Here is a 15,523-nt window from a genome sequence, read left to right as displayed (position 1 = left end):
GAAGAATGGGTGATGAGGACAGACACAACAGATCAAGCAGTCCTTCTGTGAGAGTAACCCTTTAGCTGGTAATGAGAGAAGGCAATGAGCCTGGTTTGAGATAGAGTAAGTGGTTATGGATATATTATATATGAGCAGACAGACCCCAAGGCAAGGCCACATAAACAAAGAGAGCTAATCAACACTCTGTTCTTTACTGCTGTCATTTGCAGAGAAATGCAGGCTCACAGGGAGAGCCTCTATTTCAGTCAAAACCTCAGGATGCAATAACCAAACCCTTGATGGGAATAAGAAAAATCGTTTGCCCGCAGTCCTTGTCTCCCCAGTGTAGCCATCATGTTGCATCGAGAAATCCAAACAAAACCTCTATTCACACTTCTGTTCAGTTTCATCTATAATTCAGTCTACATAAGAACCTGCACACAATGAAACGGCTTTAACTAAGCCATTACACACACTACCTCTACGCAAAAGACAGAGCCTTTTAAAAACATTTCATGGAGTCTAAGAGTCGCCTGAAGTGAAGTTTACATGTTCCACTAGCTATTTGGAGAGTAGGACAGTTTACGGTGACAAGAAAAGTGGGACCAGAAAAGTTACCCTAACAGAAAGGAAGGAGGGGGGAAGGAAGCTGGAAGAATTATGAAATCTCAATTTCTGACAATAGTAGCACTGGATATTTCAAGGCCCATTCATAAGAAATAAATCCCTCTTTCATAACACGTTCATACCCTGATGAACTTTTATTAAAATAGATGAGGAGATAAGAGATAGAGTTTAAATGGAAATGGAGCTTGCAGTTTAAAGAAAATGAAAGAGACCTTTCCAGGGAGACGCCTGGCTAAGGGAGCAGGAGAAGAGCAGCCAGTCATCTGGGGAACAACACAAGATTGCATTTCATCTTCTCAGTGATAGCACTTATATCTCTCACAGGTAGAAACCTTCCCCAAGCAAGAAACGGCAAAGATGTGAGGCTGTATGTCTCCCACCACACACTGTATCCCTGGGCATCTATCTGGATGCATCATTGTCTTTTGAGGCAAAAACATCATTAACTCAATTCACGACACCACAGAGCGCTGAGTGTCAGCACTGAAATGCCAATACCAGTTAACTACCAACAGAAATGAGCCACAACATTTGGGAAATCTACCTGAAAGTCCAACTGGCATTCCAACAATCCTTCATCGATGCTAATTTATACAGCACAAAGAAACAGTCCTTTGCTGCCCCTGGAGTAGGCATCCAAATGGACTGTGACAGCTTTCAAACCCATTAAGAAGGAACAAACTGGATTCTCATCCACCAAACCTGAAAGACGTCTTCACCAAAGCTTCTGGGCTATCCAGTTGTGGCAACTCATCTGCCAGAATTTCCTCCGGGGGTCGGGTGTCCTGAACAATTGTTGGCCGTGGCTTCTCCTTGACATTCCCAGTGAGCCCATCAATGAGGGAGTTCCACAGACAGTTCTGCGACTTAGACCCTAAGAATGAAAGAGAGATGTACAAGTGAATCACCGACAACACTGTCTCCTTCATCCCCACTCAGGATATGCGAAGACACAGCAGAAGATTTAAATATTTCTCATCACTACCTACATCAAAAAGCTCCATAAGATACCTGGCAGGCAATTTGTAGATAAATCAGGAATCTTTTTATTTATATGCAGAAGAAAGGCTAGCTCTAAATTATAGCTGAGCATCATGGATATCCTGTCTCAGTACAGAGGGATCAGCTCCACGTGTTGGGTAGTACCAAGTGTATCAAAGACGATGTCTATTCAATGATAGTACTATCGTGTTAGAGAACACAAGGAAGCCCAGACACAAGTCTCCTCTATGAACTCAACTTGCCTGAGACCAAGTTTTGACACATAGTTCTAAGGAAATACCCATCCCAAGAGCAGCCACCTCTAGGGACTACAACTCACCATCAAGGTGTTCGATGCTTCCACAACGTCAAAGTTTGAGAAAGACTATTTTGAATATTTATTGACTGACAGCTTAGTCTGCAAACATGTTAGGCATGAGCTAAGTGTGAAAGGTGAGCATCAGATAGAAGCCATGTTGCAAATGTAGAGCTGGATTAGCCAAGAGATCAAGGTCAGCATCAACATGGCAATGTGTGACAATACATTATGATAAAAATAGCTCTTTACATTTAAGAGAACATTTTGTTGGATCTCATAGAGTTAATAATACACCTTGAGGCCACTTAACACTGATTTACTGTGTACTCAGACTGTTGTTTACCCTGTCTTTGAGAGAAAAATATAACGACCAACCTTTCTTGCCTTGGATTGTTTTAGAATATTATTTTAAGGTGTGCTACTTTTGTTTATGCACTGGAACAATTGTTTAATGATACAAAGATGTGTTTGAATAAATAAAATTCATCTGTGGTCCAGAGGCTACTAGCTGACAGGAAGTAGTAGGGAGGAGCCAGGTGGAGAAAAGTTTATAAAGAGAGGCAAGAAAAACTACGAGGACTTCTTGGGAGACATGAGGAGGTGAGCTAGGTTAGCTGTTTGCTATTGAGCCTCTCTGGGAAGCAGGAGTCTACCCCAACTTTTGAATCTTGAATTCTTTAGCAGGACAGAGATTTAGATAAATTCTCTTAGTAGTTTTGAAAGCGTGAGTGCCTGAGGGAACAGAATTTCTTCAAGCTGTATCTCTTGGAGTCTAGGTCCTGCTGGTAGTGGTAGCATTGTAGTTGCTGACTCGGGTAGCCATGGTTTAAAAAAGGCAGACAATTTAAAATAAGGACAACATTGGATTTCCCATGCAATAAACTTTTCCAATCTAAAGCATGATTGTGGTCTGAAGTTAGGTACTCTTTCATGCCCCCATCTCAGAATGATGCAAATGTGTATGTAGGTAATGATAATCATCTGATGAAAACAGAAATTAAAATTAAATCAACCTTATAAAATTAATATCCATCATAAATGCTAGGTGCAACATAATGGATAATGCTTGGTAAATAATGATGTTTATAATACTGTTCTTTAACTGGATCGTTTGGGATCAGTTAGAGTCAGTGGCTGGATCTCTTATAAAACTCTGTTAAAGATTCTATAAACTATTCCTTCTTCCTTCCCCAATGTGATACTTTTTGTGCTGTTCAATTCAAGAGAAAGCAAAGCCCTTTGCTAGAGACCCACACATGGGCATACTCAGGCACACACTGACTCAGAGCCAGGAGCAGTTAGATCCACAAGACAGAACAGGCAGGCATAGATGCACAGATTCAGACTTGTACAATGGACAGGGAACAAGAGAACACACACACACACACACACACACACACACACACCAGAGCAAGAGAGAGACAGAGAGAGAGAGAGACAGACAGACAGACAGACAGACCGACAGACAGACAGAAAAAAGTCAATCTGGGTTCACTCATGGTTAAATTACACCAAAAGAAAGTGCTTAATAATTTCTTTTCAATAATGCAACACCAACACATTACTGGTTTACTGAGTGTATTATTAATGCATTCAAAGCAACGCACTAACAGAACACAATCCTGGTAGGATGTTACAAAAGTTTCCTCTATATCTTCTAGCTCTTCCATAACATAGAATCCAAGCTTGGTAAGCATGAATGTAGCTTCTGGAAATTCTGTGCTTTCACATCAGCTCAACTCATGCCCAGCCCAGCTACTTTCATCACTTTCCTTTGGCCTCCTGCCGCTTTATCACCCCCAAACTACAAGGATCACTCAACTCTCCCTTTAATGGTCTTTCACATTCTTGAACTCTACTCACTGTCCTAATAACCATAACTTCCTAATCGCCCAGGGACAAGACACATGGAGTTATAGCTAACCTTCTGTTCCAAAGATCCAGTCTGACCAACCTTTTGCCTGATTCCCCCAACTCCTTTGTTCCTCCCACAAAAACCAAAGTCATGGCTCCTGCTCAGTACTCCTTCCCTGCTTCCCCATATGGCTGGCCACACTAGGATTTATGAGTATAATAACAATTGTCTTTACAATGGCAGCTCTCTCCTAGTCTGTTGACTGCATCATTCTGAAACAATAAATAAAAACTGTGGAAACACATAGTTTAGTCACAAGGCCATGCCAGAGGAACAGCAAGTTGCACTGGAAGTTCCAGGTGTCAGCCCAGCAGAAGGGAACCCCCTGATAGGCCAATCCCGTTTAGGCAAGGCAAGGCCACAGGACTGCAGACCCCAGAATGTCTTTCGCTTCTGCTGTGCCTTTAAGTGTTTGCTGCAGCTCTTTTTCTTTGATATCTACTGTAGTATGAGTGGATGTGGGGAGATCTCCACTACCTGTAATTTAGTGTGTTTATGTCTTGGAAACATCCCATTCTACTGGGCATTTTTACCCATGGATATCAAGAAGATGACCCTTCCCTAAGCTGCACTGTCTAATTTGATAATAATAATGATAGCTTATACAGAGTTTTGATGAATAAAACAAATACAAGGATATGTTTCACAGTCAGGGTCTGTGAGTTTCACCTAAGGAGCTGCATGGATTGTAGCTCAAGTTAATGACTAAAAACTGAGTCACAGTAGCCCAAGTTTAAATTCTTTTAACATTAATGTCAAGAGATGTGTTCACAGGTCTCAGAGTGCATCACAGCTGAAACAAAGCTTTGGAAATAACAAACTTAGACTAAGATGTTTATGTTAAATAACCAAGAAGACAATCTAAAGTTTTAAGAAGGCATATAGTTAAATGTGAAACTCTTTAAGGTCAGGGAACAAGAACAAAGCAGCCCAATTATTACTGGCTGACGTACTCTCCTTACTAGGTTTAGTTGGTGACCAAAGGTGATGATTAATTCCTTACACCCATTTCTGATTTCTGTCCTCAATCTCCTGATGAAAAAAAAAATTAATGAATGGATATGTACCCAAAAGATTTAAAGTAGAGCTGACTTTCATATATAAAAGTTTAGGTTTGTTATTTCTTTATGATCCCTTATAAGATTACCTCTCAAGATAAGTAATAAGTAATTGGCTCTTCCTTTATAACTGCAAAATGCAGCCTGCCAGTAAAAGACTGACAAAAACACCTTGCTTGCCACATGGATCTCTAACAAGTTGCTTGGGTATGAATGTATGTGGGTTCCTGGGATAATTTGTTTTTCACCAGTAATACATAAAATATTTAATCCTGTGAGGGAAATGAAGAACATGTTTTTACCTATAATCATTCACTTAAAAAATGGAATGCAACTGTTTGACTCTTGTACTGTCTGGAAGATTCTGTTGGGGTACAAAAACTGTGGAAAGCATATGGAGGGGGGGAGGGAGGGAGAAGGAGAAGGAGAGGAAGAGAGAAAGAGAGAATAAAGAAGGAACCATCAAGAGAGTTTGTGAGTGCCTTTTTCCCTAATCTCCCCATAGAAAAGTTTAGCCTGGCCCTCTCCAGGATTCCCATCAAAGCCCTGTGCTGCTGGAGGCTGGCCCCCCAGACAGCAGAAATAGGGTAAACACCAGACATTTGAGTTGAGAAGGAATTTACAAAATACCTAACTAATACTCTTTAGAACTATCATAGTTATATAGCACAGAAAACTGAGAAACTGTCATTGCCAGAAGAAGCCTAAGAGCCATAACTAAGCTGCAAGATGCAATGTTGTACCCCAAATGGGATCTTGGAGCTTAATATATAATACTACACAAAAGCAAATAATCTGGACTTCCGCAAATAATAGCGTGTCAATACTAATTTGTTATTTTTAAGAAATATATTTCATACCAATGCAAAAGAAACTAGGTTGGGTTCTTTCTGCAAATTTAAAACCATTTGAAAATTAAAATTATCATAAAACTAAACGTAAATAACTAAATAATAAAAAACTTCATTGAGGAAATCTAGATTTTCCTCATTTATTTTCTCTGAGAGCAGGGCATTGACACAATGACTGCTGGCTTACTCTGGTTATGCTCTTCCCAGAATAAAGATTTTTTTTTTGGCCCAAGAGACTGAGATAGTCTAGCCTTGCTTCCATGGAATTGCATTTATCTGAGGAGGCTTAGCTTTTAATGCTCCGCCCATGCAGAGGGAATGCCTCGCTAATTCAACAAAGGCTCTTGATGGAGCAGGAGCAATATGCAGAGACAGGTCTGGGACAACACCAGCTATGCCCATGCATGAGACAAGGAGGCAGAGAATAGGCATGTATGCACAGAGACAGATTTAACTTCTTGAAAACCCAGCCACTGCAGCCCATCACAGAAGAAATACTGCCTTGCTGAGACTGAAGCATGCAGGAAGGGCAAAAGTATGTCACCCATCTGAGAGAAAGCACCTCATAAGGCTCCCTGAACCAACACCCATGACAGCAAACAGCTCTCTTAATGACCAGCTCCGTCCGTCCATGATAATCCCCAAGGAATGTCCATCCAAACCGCGTTTGCATCAGTCAAGAGCACATTAGGAACAGGAAACAGACTCACAACCCCCTGAATACAGGACAGTTTCAAAGCCCTAGTCATATAGTTTAATATGATCTGGCCTTATTAATGAAGTCTGGTTCTATGTTAATTGTATGTTAATGAAGTTCTGGTTCCAGGAGAAAGAACAAGATCAGCAGCTGTTACATAAAGGTCTTACAATCAGCTTCCTGGGCATTTCTCTCCATTCCTTCATTTTCTCATTCAATAAACACACATTAAATTTCATCAGTGTGCCAGGTCCCATTCCAGATCCTAATACAGAGAGATCAAAGAGGAGCTAGGGATGTGGAAGGAAGCACTGGGAATCTTCAGTGGATCCTATCTATAACTCCCACCAGTCTTCTTTTAAATTTACTGATCTATCTTTGTAGCTCTGACTGCTAACAATAAACAGCAATGCACCGTAGTTGGGGGGCAAACAAGATGGGACAGGAGCCCAAAGAAGGCACATACTCAGTCTCCAGGACTTGGGGAGATCAACAAGGAGACACACAAAGGACATGAGTCTAAGGCCAGAGCAGCACTGCAGCCAATAGGAAAGAACACTTACAACAGCTCAAAGGTACAAGGAAGGCAGGAGTAGAGAGATAGAGGAGTGCTTTCCGCAGGGAAATCCAAAGGCTTGCTGGGCCATGTATTAAGTTCCTTGAATAAAATAACAATAGCCAAAACAGAGCAAAGGCTATTTAAATAAGGTTGTGGTGTCCTATCTGTTTTTCAGGGAGGAGACAGAACTCTACAGAGCAGGGCTAAAGGAAGGGCCCTGTGAATACATACAAAGTGAAGAGTGTTATTTATAAGCGAAATAGCAAAGCTTTATATACATAGATGAGATTTTTTAAGTATACACGAACTAATAAAATGCAAATTAATTTGCAAGCATTAGCAGATTCATATAGCTTTCTATCATTTTCTTGATGAAGCAAAAGGATCATAAGATCCAAGCCACCCTCTGTATGGGTCCCAAGGGGAGATGCAATGGTGTCTCCAAATGCTGCACCGACAGATAAAGACGCAATGACAAGTTTAAAGGCAGATACAGTAAAATCTACAAACAGGAATCCTTTGGTTTTCATTAGCAACTCCCAGCTCACCTGCTGTCCTCTAATAAAGGAAGAAAACAAGATATGCAATGTCCCGGCTTTCCTTGCTGCTATAGCTGGTTTTGCACTGTAATTCCCTCCCAATTAAATATAACTGGAAATTCCTGAGGTTATCTCTTTCCCAACAAAACCTGTAAATACTCAATAAGAGAATGCTTTCATCCCTTCAAAGTTCACCTTTTCCCTTTTTCTTTCTTCTTTTTGCTGAAAGTTGAAATAGTATTTGAGCTGCAGCAGCCATCTTGTGAGCATGAGGTGCTAAGAATTATGACAAAAGCCTATATCATGCAAGGGGAGAAGCAAGAGGAAGTGGTAGCTGATTAGGTACAGATGATAAACAAGAAAAGAAGGTCAAGAGAGAAGGGGGTTTCCGTCTAGGCAGCCACATAGGTAGCATGCCATCAGACAATTTTGGCGCAGAGCAACTTTGGGCTCATGGCTAAGGCACACTCTGAGGAGTTGTCTTTCTAGACAGAAGTTCCAAAGCTGGGCATGAGTGACATCTAGGTAAACACTTCCAAGATGGCTGACATTAACATGGTCATAGTATGAAATAGGAAAAAAAAGAAAGGAAGGCAGGCAGGAAGGAAGCAAAGAGGGAAGGAAGGAAGCAAGCAAACAAGCAAAGAGGGAAGGAAGGAAGAAGGAAGGAAGGAAGGAAGGAAGGAAGGAAGGAAGGAAGGAAGGAAGGAAGGAAGGAAGGAAGGAAGGAAGGAAGGAAGGAAGGAAGGACCTTTCTACTAAACTCAAAAAAAAGTGAAAATAGGAAAGAAACTTTCTGAGGGAGCGTCAGAGACCATTCTAAGGTATTCTAGCCAGTATCTTGATTAACATAACTATGATTATAGAACTTGTGCTCCATCCTTGAATATTTAACTATAAGACTAGTACCTAAAGTGCCAACTCCAGGACCTCCAAGAAGCTGGTGGGATATGGGAACTATAAGATTGTTTTAAATCTCTCTCTTATCTCTTTCAGAAGACAAAAGATTAACAATGACCCGTATCCATTGAATAACAGGCAACACAAAATGGGGAGGATTAGGAATTTGTTGCCACCCAAAGGACTCAGGATGGATCAACAGAAGAGGAATTTGTGCCTGCTCGCAGGAAGAGGGATTTGCACCTGTGCCCCAGTACTTTGCCACAAGGAGTTGAAACATGTCAGAGTTCTGTGATGAATGCTTCAAAACACACAGAAAACCTCATGTTCACCCTCACTTTCAAGAGAACATGAAAATGCATAAAACACAAGGCAACTACATCTAGATCAGGCTTCAGTCAGTCGTGGAAAAAAATGAGCTGGATTTCCCCTGGTCTTCATTTATATCCCTTCCACAACCACTGTCAAGGAAAAACGTTAGTCTTTGAAATGAGTAGAGTGTTGCAGGTATTCTGTGGAGATCACCCAACCCAAGCTATCACACCTTCATTATCTTGAACCTATTTTATAGCCCTGAAATTAAAGAAAACAGATGGGCAGCATGAGTTTTTGCCTACAGAAAAAGAACCTTATCAAATGAAATGCAACTAATTACTTCCTTGCAGATACTGACAAGTCTTGACAAAAGAATTGTCTATTAAGCAAATTCATTTCTGCTTTCCTGGTGGTCTTAATTATCTGTCTGCCTTAGGATTATTCTCCATACTGGATACTTACCTCATCACTATGACAGGAGGTCTGACATAAAGAACTTAAGGTAGAAGAGATGGATTTGGGCTCATGGTTTTGTAGGGTTCATCCATCACAGCAAGAAGGCATGGAAAAAGAACTTACATTATGTCAGACAGGAAGAAGAGAAAGTGAGATATAGGAAGAGCCCATGGCAAGACCCCAGGAACATATCCCTAGTGACTAATTCCTCCAACAAGGGCCCACCTTCTTTCATGTGTTCAATGTCATCATATTATTTATCAGATCCATTGCCTCAAATCCCTATGGTTTAATTGTTTCTAGAAACACCCCACAGGCACACCAAGAGGTGTGTGCCTCACGTTCTCACTCATGTCCTCCGCATCTATCAACCGGATCAAATTGACAATCAAGATGAAGCTTTGCATCTTCCAAATCATTGTAACATTTTCCTGGCTTCTTTAACAATTAAATAAACCCACTGATGCATGCTCACTTTACATTTGTATGCTTCTTTTAAAAAATTAGCCTTTAGCAACTCAAAGGACCCATGCTATCCATGACTAACATTTGCTACCTTGTCTTGAGGAAATCTATAATTAGGCTAATACCACCTACCGGCCACTTGAATTACCTGCAATACGTTCATATACTAGACCTCTATGCCACTGAACAATATCCCCAAAGAACTAACTCTATATGCTGATAAGGAGTGAATTTCAAGATATAGTTAAGTGGGAGGGGCAGTGTGCATTAAAAATTTATATGCTATTCTTTTTCCAGTAAGAAACAAAAAGAAATAGTTTGAGGCTGGAGAGAAGGCTCAGAGGTTAAAAGCACTGGCTGCTCTTTCAGAGGCCCTGAGTTCAGCTCCCCGCAACCGCATGGTAGCTCACATCATCTGTAATGAGTGTGAGATATGGTGCCCTCTTCTGGTGTGCTAGCATACATGCAGGCAGAACACTGTATACATGTTATGCAAGAAGCCTACTACTAAGTTACTCCACCAGCCCTAAGAGATCAGTTCTAATGATACATACATACACAGATGCTGGAAAAAAATTTCTAGACTTGGTGGTAGTCATAAGACAATAATCCTAAATTACATCACATGTAGCTACAGATAATTAGCAATGACAATGAAGATGTTGGAAATAAGAGCTTTTATTTTGGAAGGAAAATCACATGGGAAAATTAGTAAAGAAAGAGAAGAGGCATGTGGCTCTCAGTGTGAACACATGACCATATTCAGTAGAAACTGAGAACATGTTTAATGGATAATTGTATTAATAAAGGATGAACTACTATTCCAAAGGGGAAGGAAAACACGAAAATAAAATGTGAGAAATGTAAGCAAAATTAGTTTCAATTTTTTAATTTTAAAAAAAAAATGGACCACAGGTAACAGAGAAAAATCAGGGATAGCCAAGTCCATCACAGGAAACACAGTAAGAAGAGGATCAGGGATGGCCAAATCCATCACAGAAAATACAGTAACAGGAGGACTAATGATGGCCAAGTACATTACAGGAAACACAGCAAGAGGAGAACCAGGGATGGCCAAACCCATCACAGAAAATACAGTAACAGGAGGACCAATGATGGCCAAGTACATCACAGGAAACACAGCAAGAGGAGAACCAGGGATGGCCAGATGCAGCAGGGCTCCAGGGAAGAATCCTACCTCACACAAAGAAATAAGGCCTTGTGGGGTTCACTCACATGTGCCTATGGGATGGTTTCCATGGGACCACAGAAGCCCCAGGGTAGAAATAGGGCCTTGGGGCAGCAACCAAATCTTGAATTGCTTCTACCATGTGACTTAGGTCCAGTCTCCTTTTAGAAAGGAGTAGGCAGGAGGAGTTTATTGGGAAGTGACCCCAGGAACTGCAAAAGGCAGTGAGAATAAGTCATGGAACAAGAATGAAGCAAAGACAGATGCATCAGAAGTACCCATCATTGTGGAATCTTCAATAGGTTTGTAGTTTTTAAAAAGAGTATTTTGACATCCGCCCTATGTTCATGTATTAGACATGTCTCTTCCAGACAGCTCAACAATACCCCTGAGTTGCTCTATCTTAGTCTACTGCCTCAGTTGTTACCTAACCCTGAAAGAGGAGCCCTCCTATATGTGGAGTACTTTTCAAATAAAAGCCAAGAAATCCAGAGCTGACATTCACCAACCAACTCCCATATTAGTCTCACACAGTCAGCATCATTATTAACTAACCCCACTCAAAAGTCAGATACTGACAACTGGGAGCATCTCTGATAGCCCAGAACCCATTTCAGACAGGTCAGTCAAAGCCAGTTTTTCCTGCCTTGCCTGTTCTTTCACAGAAAAGCCACAGGGGGCTCTTATCCATGGATCCCCATCTTCCTCTGCCACAAGACTACCCTAATACTCGCGTGTAGCCCCAGATAATGAGATACCCTCCTGTCTTCTCATGATATTTGTGAGATACCTAGCTGTCTTTTCAATGTCAGTCCTCTCTTGACCTCTTGAGCAAAATAATAATATAATTAAATGCATGAAAAATAGGGTAACTAAGGCTAGATTCTAGAAAGATCTTGAAAGGAGCTGCCTTAATTTTCTGAATTATCCCTGTAAGGAATGGGAGAAGCAGCATCTTCCTCCAGGCTGCCACTGCTTGTGGGCAGGGGAGTCATTTGGTTAATTCCCTGACTTTCTTGGTTCTATCCATACATGAGCATGGGATAATTGTTCTAGAATCCCTAGAACAAACATTGAAAGACAAGTGCAAGCAGAGGTTAAAATGGGATCAGCAGAGCCGGGCGTTGGTGGTGCACGCCTTTAATCCCAGCACTCGGGAGGCAGAGGCAGGCGGATCTCTGTGAGTTCGAGACCAGCCTGGTCTACAAGAGCTAGTTCCAGGACAGGCTCCAAAACCACAGAGAAACCCTGTCTCGAAAAACCAAAAAAAATAAAAGGGGGGGGGGTCAGCAGAAGCAAAGCCAGGCCTAGCACACAGAGTGTCCACAGTTCTGCATCCTAGAATATTAGAATCCCGTTACTCTGCTCTTCCCTAGGAGCACAGTGGGTCTCTGCACTGCTTCATCCCAGCTCAGGCTGGTGGGAACCCTTTGACAACCCTGAGACAGGAACTGCTCCTCAGTCATTAACAGGGGCAAAATAATCCCCAGGGCCACTGCAAAGTCTTCTCTGACGAAATGAAAGTGAAAACTTCCCCCACGCTGGTTCATTTTTAAGCTGATTTGGAAAGCATAAAATGCTTCTGACTAAATAGAGACAAAAATACAGAAACAGAATCACATGGGGCTTTTCCAATAATATCAAGAGCCTCATGAGGGAAATCGCAGGTAAACTAATCCTTCAGGTTACCAAAAATAGTGTGGCTCAGGTGCAGAAGGCAAGCAGCTCCACTGGGCCCACTCCATCTCATCTGCTCCTCCTGCCCCCAAACCCAGCTGTGTGCTCTGCTAACCTGCCCATGCTCCCACTCTCTCTCCCCTCTGTCCCTGCTGTAAATCCTTTCCCATACTCCACAGTGACACCTTCCATGTATCCCATAGCACTTCTAGACTGACTATACATCTACTTGACTCATAAACTCCGTTAGCAGTTGTCTGTAGCCTTAAGCACATCAAGAGAAGAAGCAGTCACACTCCAGTGTGACACCATCCAGTACTCTATATGCCGGGAAGTGCTATGTTATCCGGTGGGAACTGCCTTAGTAGCCACTGGACTAATGCTTCCTCAAGCCCTATTGAACATTAGCACGTTAAGTCTCCAAGAGATTGAATAACCTGGATCACAGGGTGAGAAAAATAAATGGATCATTTTAACCCTCACTTTCCCCATACTTTCACATAAGCGCAAACCCAGACATAGGCTGTGGCTTATGAAGAATGGCCGATGTTTCAGAAAGTCTATAACACTAGAAACAAGATTCACTGGGGAGATCCTTGTCTTGGTCAGGCCTTGAGGAAGCATTTTGTAGCTTTACAGAAGGGAACTCGGGTACAGGGAGGAAGAACCATGTAAGGTGAGCTTAATGGGCTTGGAGAAGACAAGGGTGCAAGCCAATAAGAAGAATGTAAAGCAGAAGTAAACTCAGATTCATTTAGAATGCCCAATGGAGGTAGCCTAAGAGACTGTCGGCAGGAGGAGCCCAAGGTGATAAGGTGATTCTATTCATTCTGACAAACAACTTATCAACTTGGTTCTGGGTTTTTAAAAATGTATAAAATCTCTGTTGGCAGAGGATGAGAACTTAAAAATCTTGGCAAAGCAGGGGGTAGGGAGGAAATTTATTATCCAGAAAGAGAAGGAAAAAATGCCTCAGTGGTTACCAAAGTGTCTTCGGTAAGGCTTTGTGTCTGACCTTCCCCTGAGATAAGGTTCTTCTCTGGGATTTTACTCACTAAAACTGTAGAGATGATACAGAAAGCAGGGAAAAAGAGAAGTATGAAAGAGTTGAGTCCCTAATTCCACCAAAGTCCTATGGGTCTGTCTAGAAGTCTAGAACACCTGAAATATCCTCCCAGCAATCCCCTATGAAGCTTCATTTCAGTTTAAGCAAGTATACAAAGAAAATAGCTTCATATGACATCTGCATATTTTGTTCTTATTTGTCCCCCTCCTCACTGGCCTCTCTGTCCCCTGTCTCCCTCTTACTTGTACCTTCCTTACTCCCTAATCAGCTTCCCTCTGCTGTCCTGTGACACATATTCCAGAATTCCATTACCTTCCCTACCTGTACAATGTAAGATCTTAGGATCTCTTCATCCCTTGTTATGCTCTCCTTGCAGTTTCATGGCATTCCCCAACACACACACATGCACACACATTAAAATCTAGGCTCCTCTCATATGGCAGAAAATATGACATTTGTCTTTAAGTCAGAATTATTTTTATTATAACGATTTCTAGTTTCATCTAAGCCTCCATGGACATTGAGGAAGATAGGGTGTAAAGATCATAAGAGCCCAAGAATCAGAACTTTTCTGTGAGAGACTGTATCTCCTAGTAAAGCCAGAAGCTTTGTGCATAAAGTCTCCCCCAACATTACTGCTTAAACAGGAGCTGAACACAGACAACAACAGATGTGCTGAAGTGAAATGTGGGAATACCGGGAAGTTGCAACTTATCAGAGAACCACTGGCAACTAAGAAACGCTGAGAGTAGGAGGAATACTCTTCCTCAGGGAGAGCATACCTATTGTCTGTCGAATACCAAGCTGTCAGCACTGAAAAACTACATACAAGTAACATTATCAGACTGAGCAGGTTATATTTAGGAATATATATATATATATATATATATATATATATATATATATAACACAAATTAATGAAAAGTGAGGCCATGAATTGAAAAAGAGCAAGAAAGCCTATGCGGAATGGTTTGGAAGGAGGAAAGAGAAAGGGAAATGATGTTATCATATTAATCTTAAAACGAAAAGAAAAAAATTGGGCTGGAGAGATGGCTCAGTGGTTAAGAGCATTACCTGCCCTTCCAAAGGTCCTGAGTTCAATACCTGGCAACCACATGGTGACTCACAACCATCTGTAATGAGGTCTGGTGCCCTCTTCTGAACTGCAGACAGACTATTGTATACATAATAAATAAATAAATATTTGAACAAGAGAAAAAAAATAGGCAGCTGTGTGTTGTTTACTTCTGAATCTCCTGAAGAGGAGTCTACATGTCTGTTTTGATGACAGCACTCTACAGTTTGAATCACTATGGTTCCACAGCCGCATACAGAATGAAAGTAGACACCCCCCCCCCCACTGTCATCAAAGGCAAAAGTCCTAAAACTCTAAAACTATTAGAGGAAACAGTAGGAGAAACACTTCAGGATGTAAGTATAGTCAAGTACTATACCAACACATGACAAGTGGGACCTCATGAAATTAAAGAGTGTCTATATGCAAAGCTGGTGTAGGAGGTCCTTCTGGTTATGTGTTGCTTTCATTGGTTAATCAATAAAGACTGCTTGGCCTGATAGGGCAAAACTTAGGTAGGTGGAGACGACAGAACTAAATTCTGGGAGGAAGAAAGCAGAGTGAGAGAGCCGCCATGGAGCTGCCAGAATCAGACATATTGAATCTTTCCCGGCAAGCCATGGTGATATACAGATTAACAGAAATGGGTTAAATCAAGATGTCAGCATTAGTCAATAAGAAGCTAGAGATAATGGGCCAGGCAGTGTTTAAATGAATACAGTTTCTGTGTGATTATTTCAGGGTAAGCTAGTGGGTGGCTATAACAAGGGGCCCCGCTCTCCTTGTAACACAAAGAAAGTTTTTACATGAGGGGAAAGATAGCTTACTGAGTGGGAAAAAACTTTTATGAAC

At 41.4% G+C, this 15,523-nt stretch overlaps 1 protein-coding gene across 5 annotated transcripts in view; it reads right to left on the bottom strand.

The window, feature by feature from the left end:
• The window catches only part of Pde1c (phosphodiesterase 1C), a 528,369-nt gene that overhangs the window by 339,530 nt on the left and 173,316 nt on the right, over positions 1-15,523 (bottom strand). For all 5 annotated transcript variants that reach the window (XM_057762590.1, XM_057762549.1, XM_057762557.1 and 2 more), the window contains one exon: positions 1,312-1,483. In XM_057762590.1, coding sequence (XP_057618573.1) covers positions 1,312-1,483 — 172 coding nt within the window. The remainder of the gene's footprint in view (positions 1-1,311; positions 1,484-15,523) is intronic.

Source organism: Chionomys nivalis, chromosome 1, assembly GCF_950005125.1.
Source record: "Chionomys nivalis chromosome 1, mChiNiv1.1, whole genome shotgun sequence".
Lineage (NCBI taxonomy): Eukaryota > Metazoa > Chordata > Mammalia > Rodentia > Cricetidae > Chionomys > Chionomys nivalis.
Note: the sequence above shows the minus strand (reverse complement) of the source record. Positions and strands in the feature narration are given on the sequence as shown.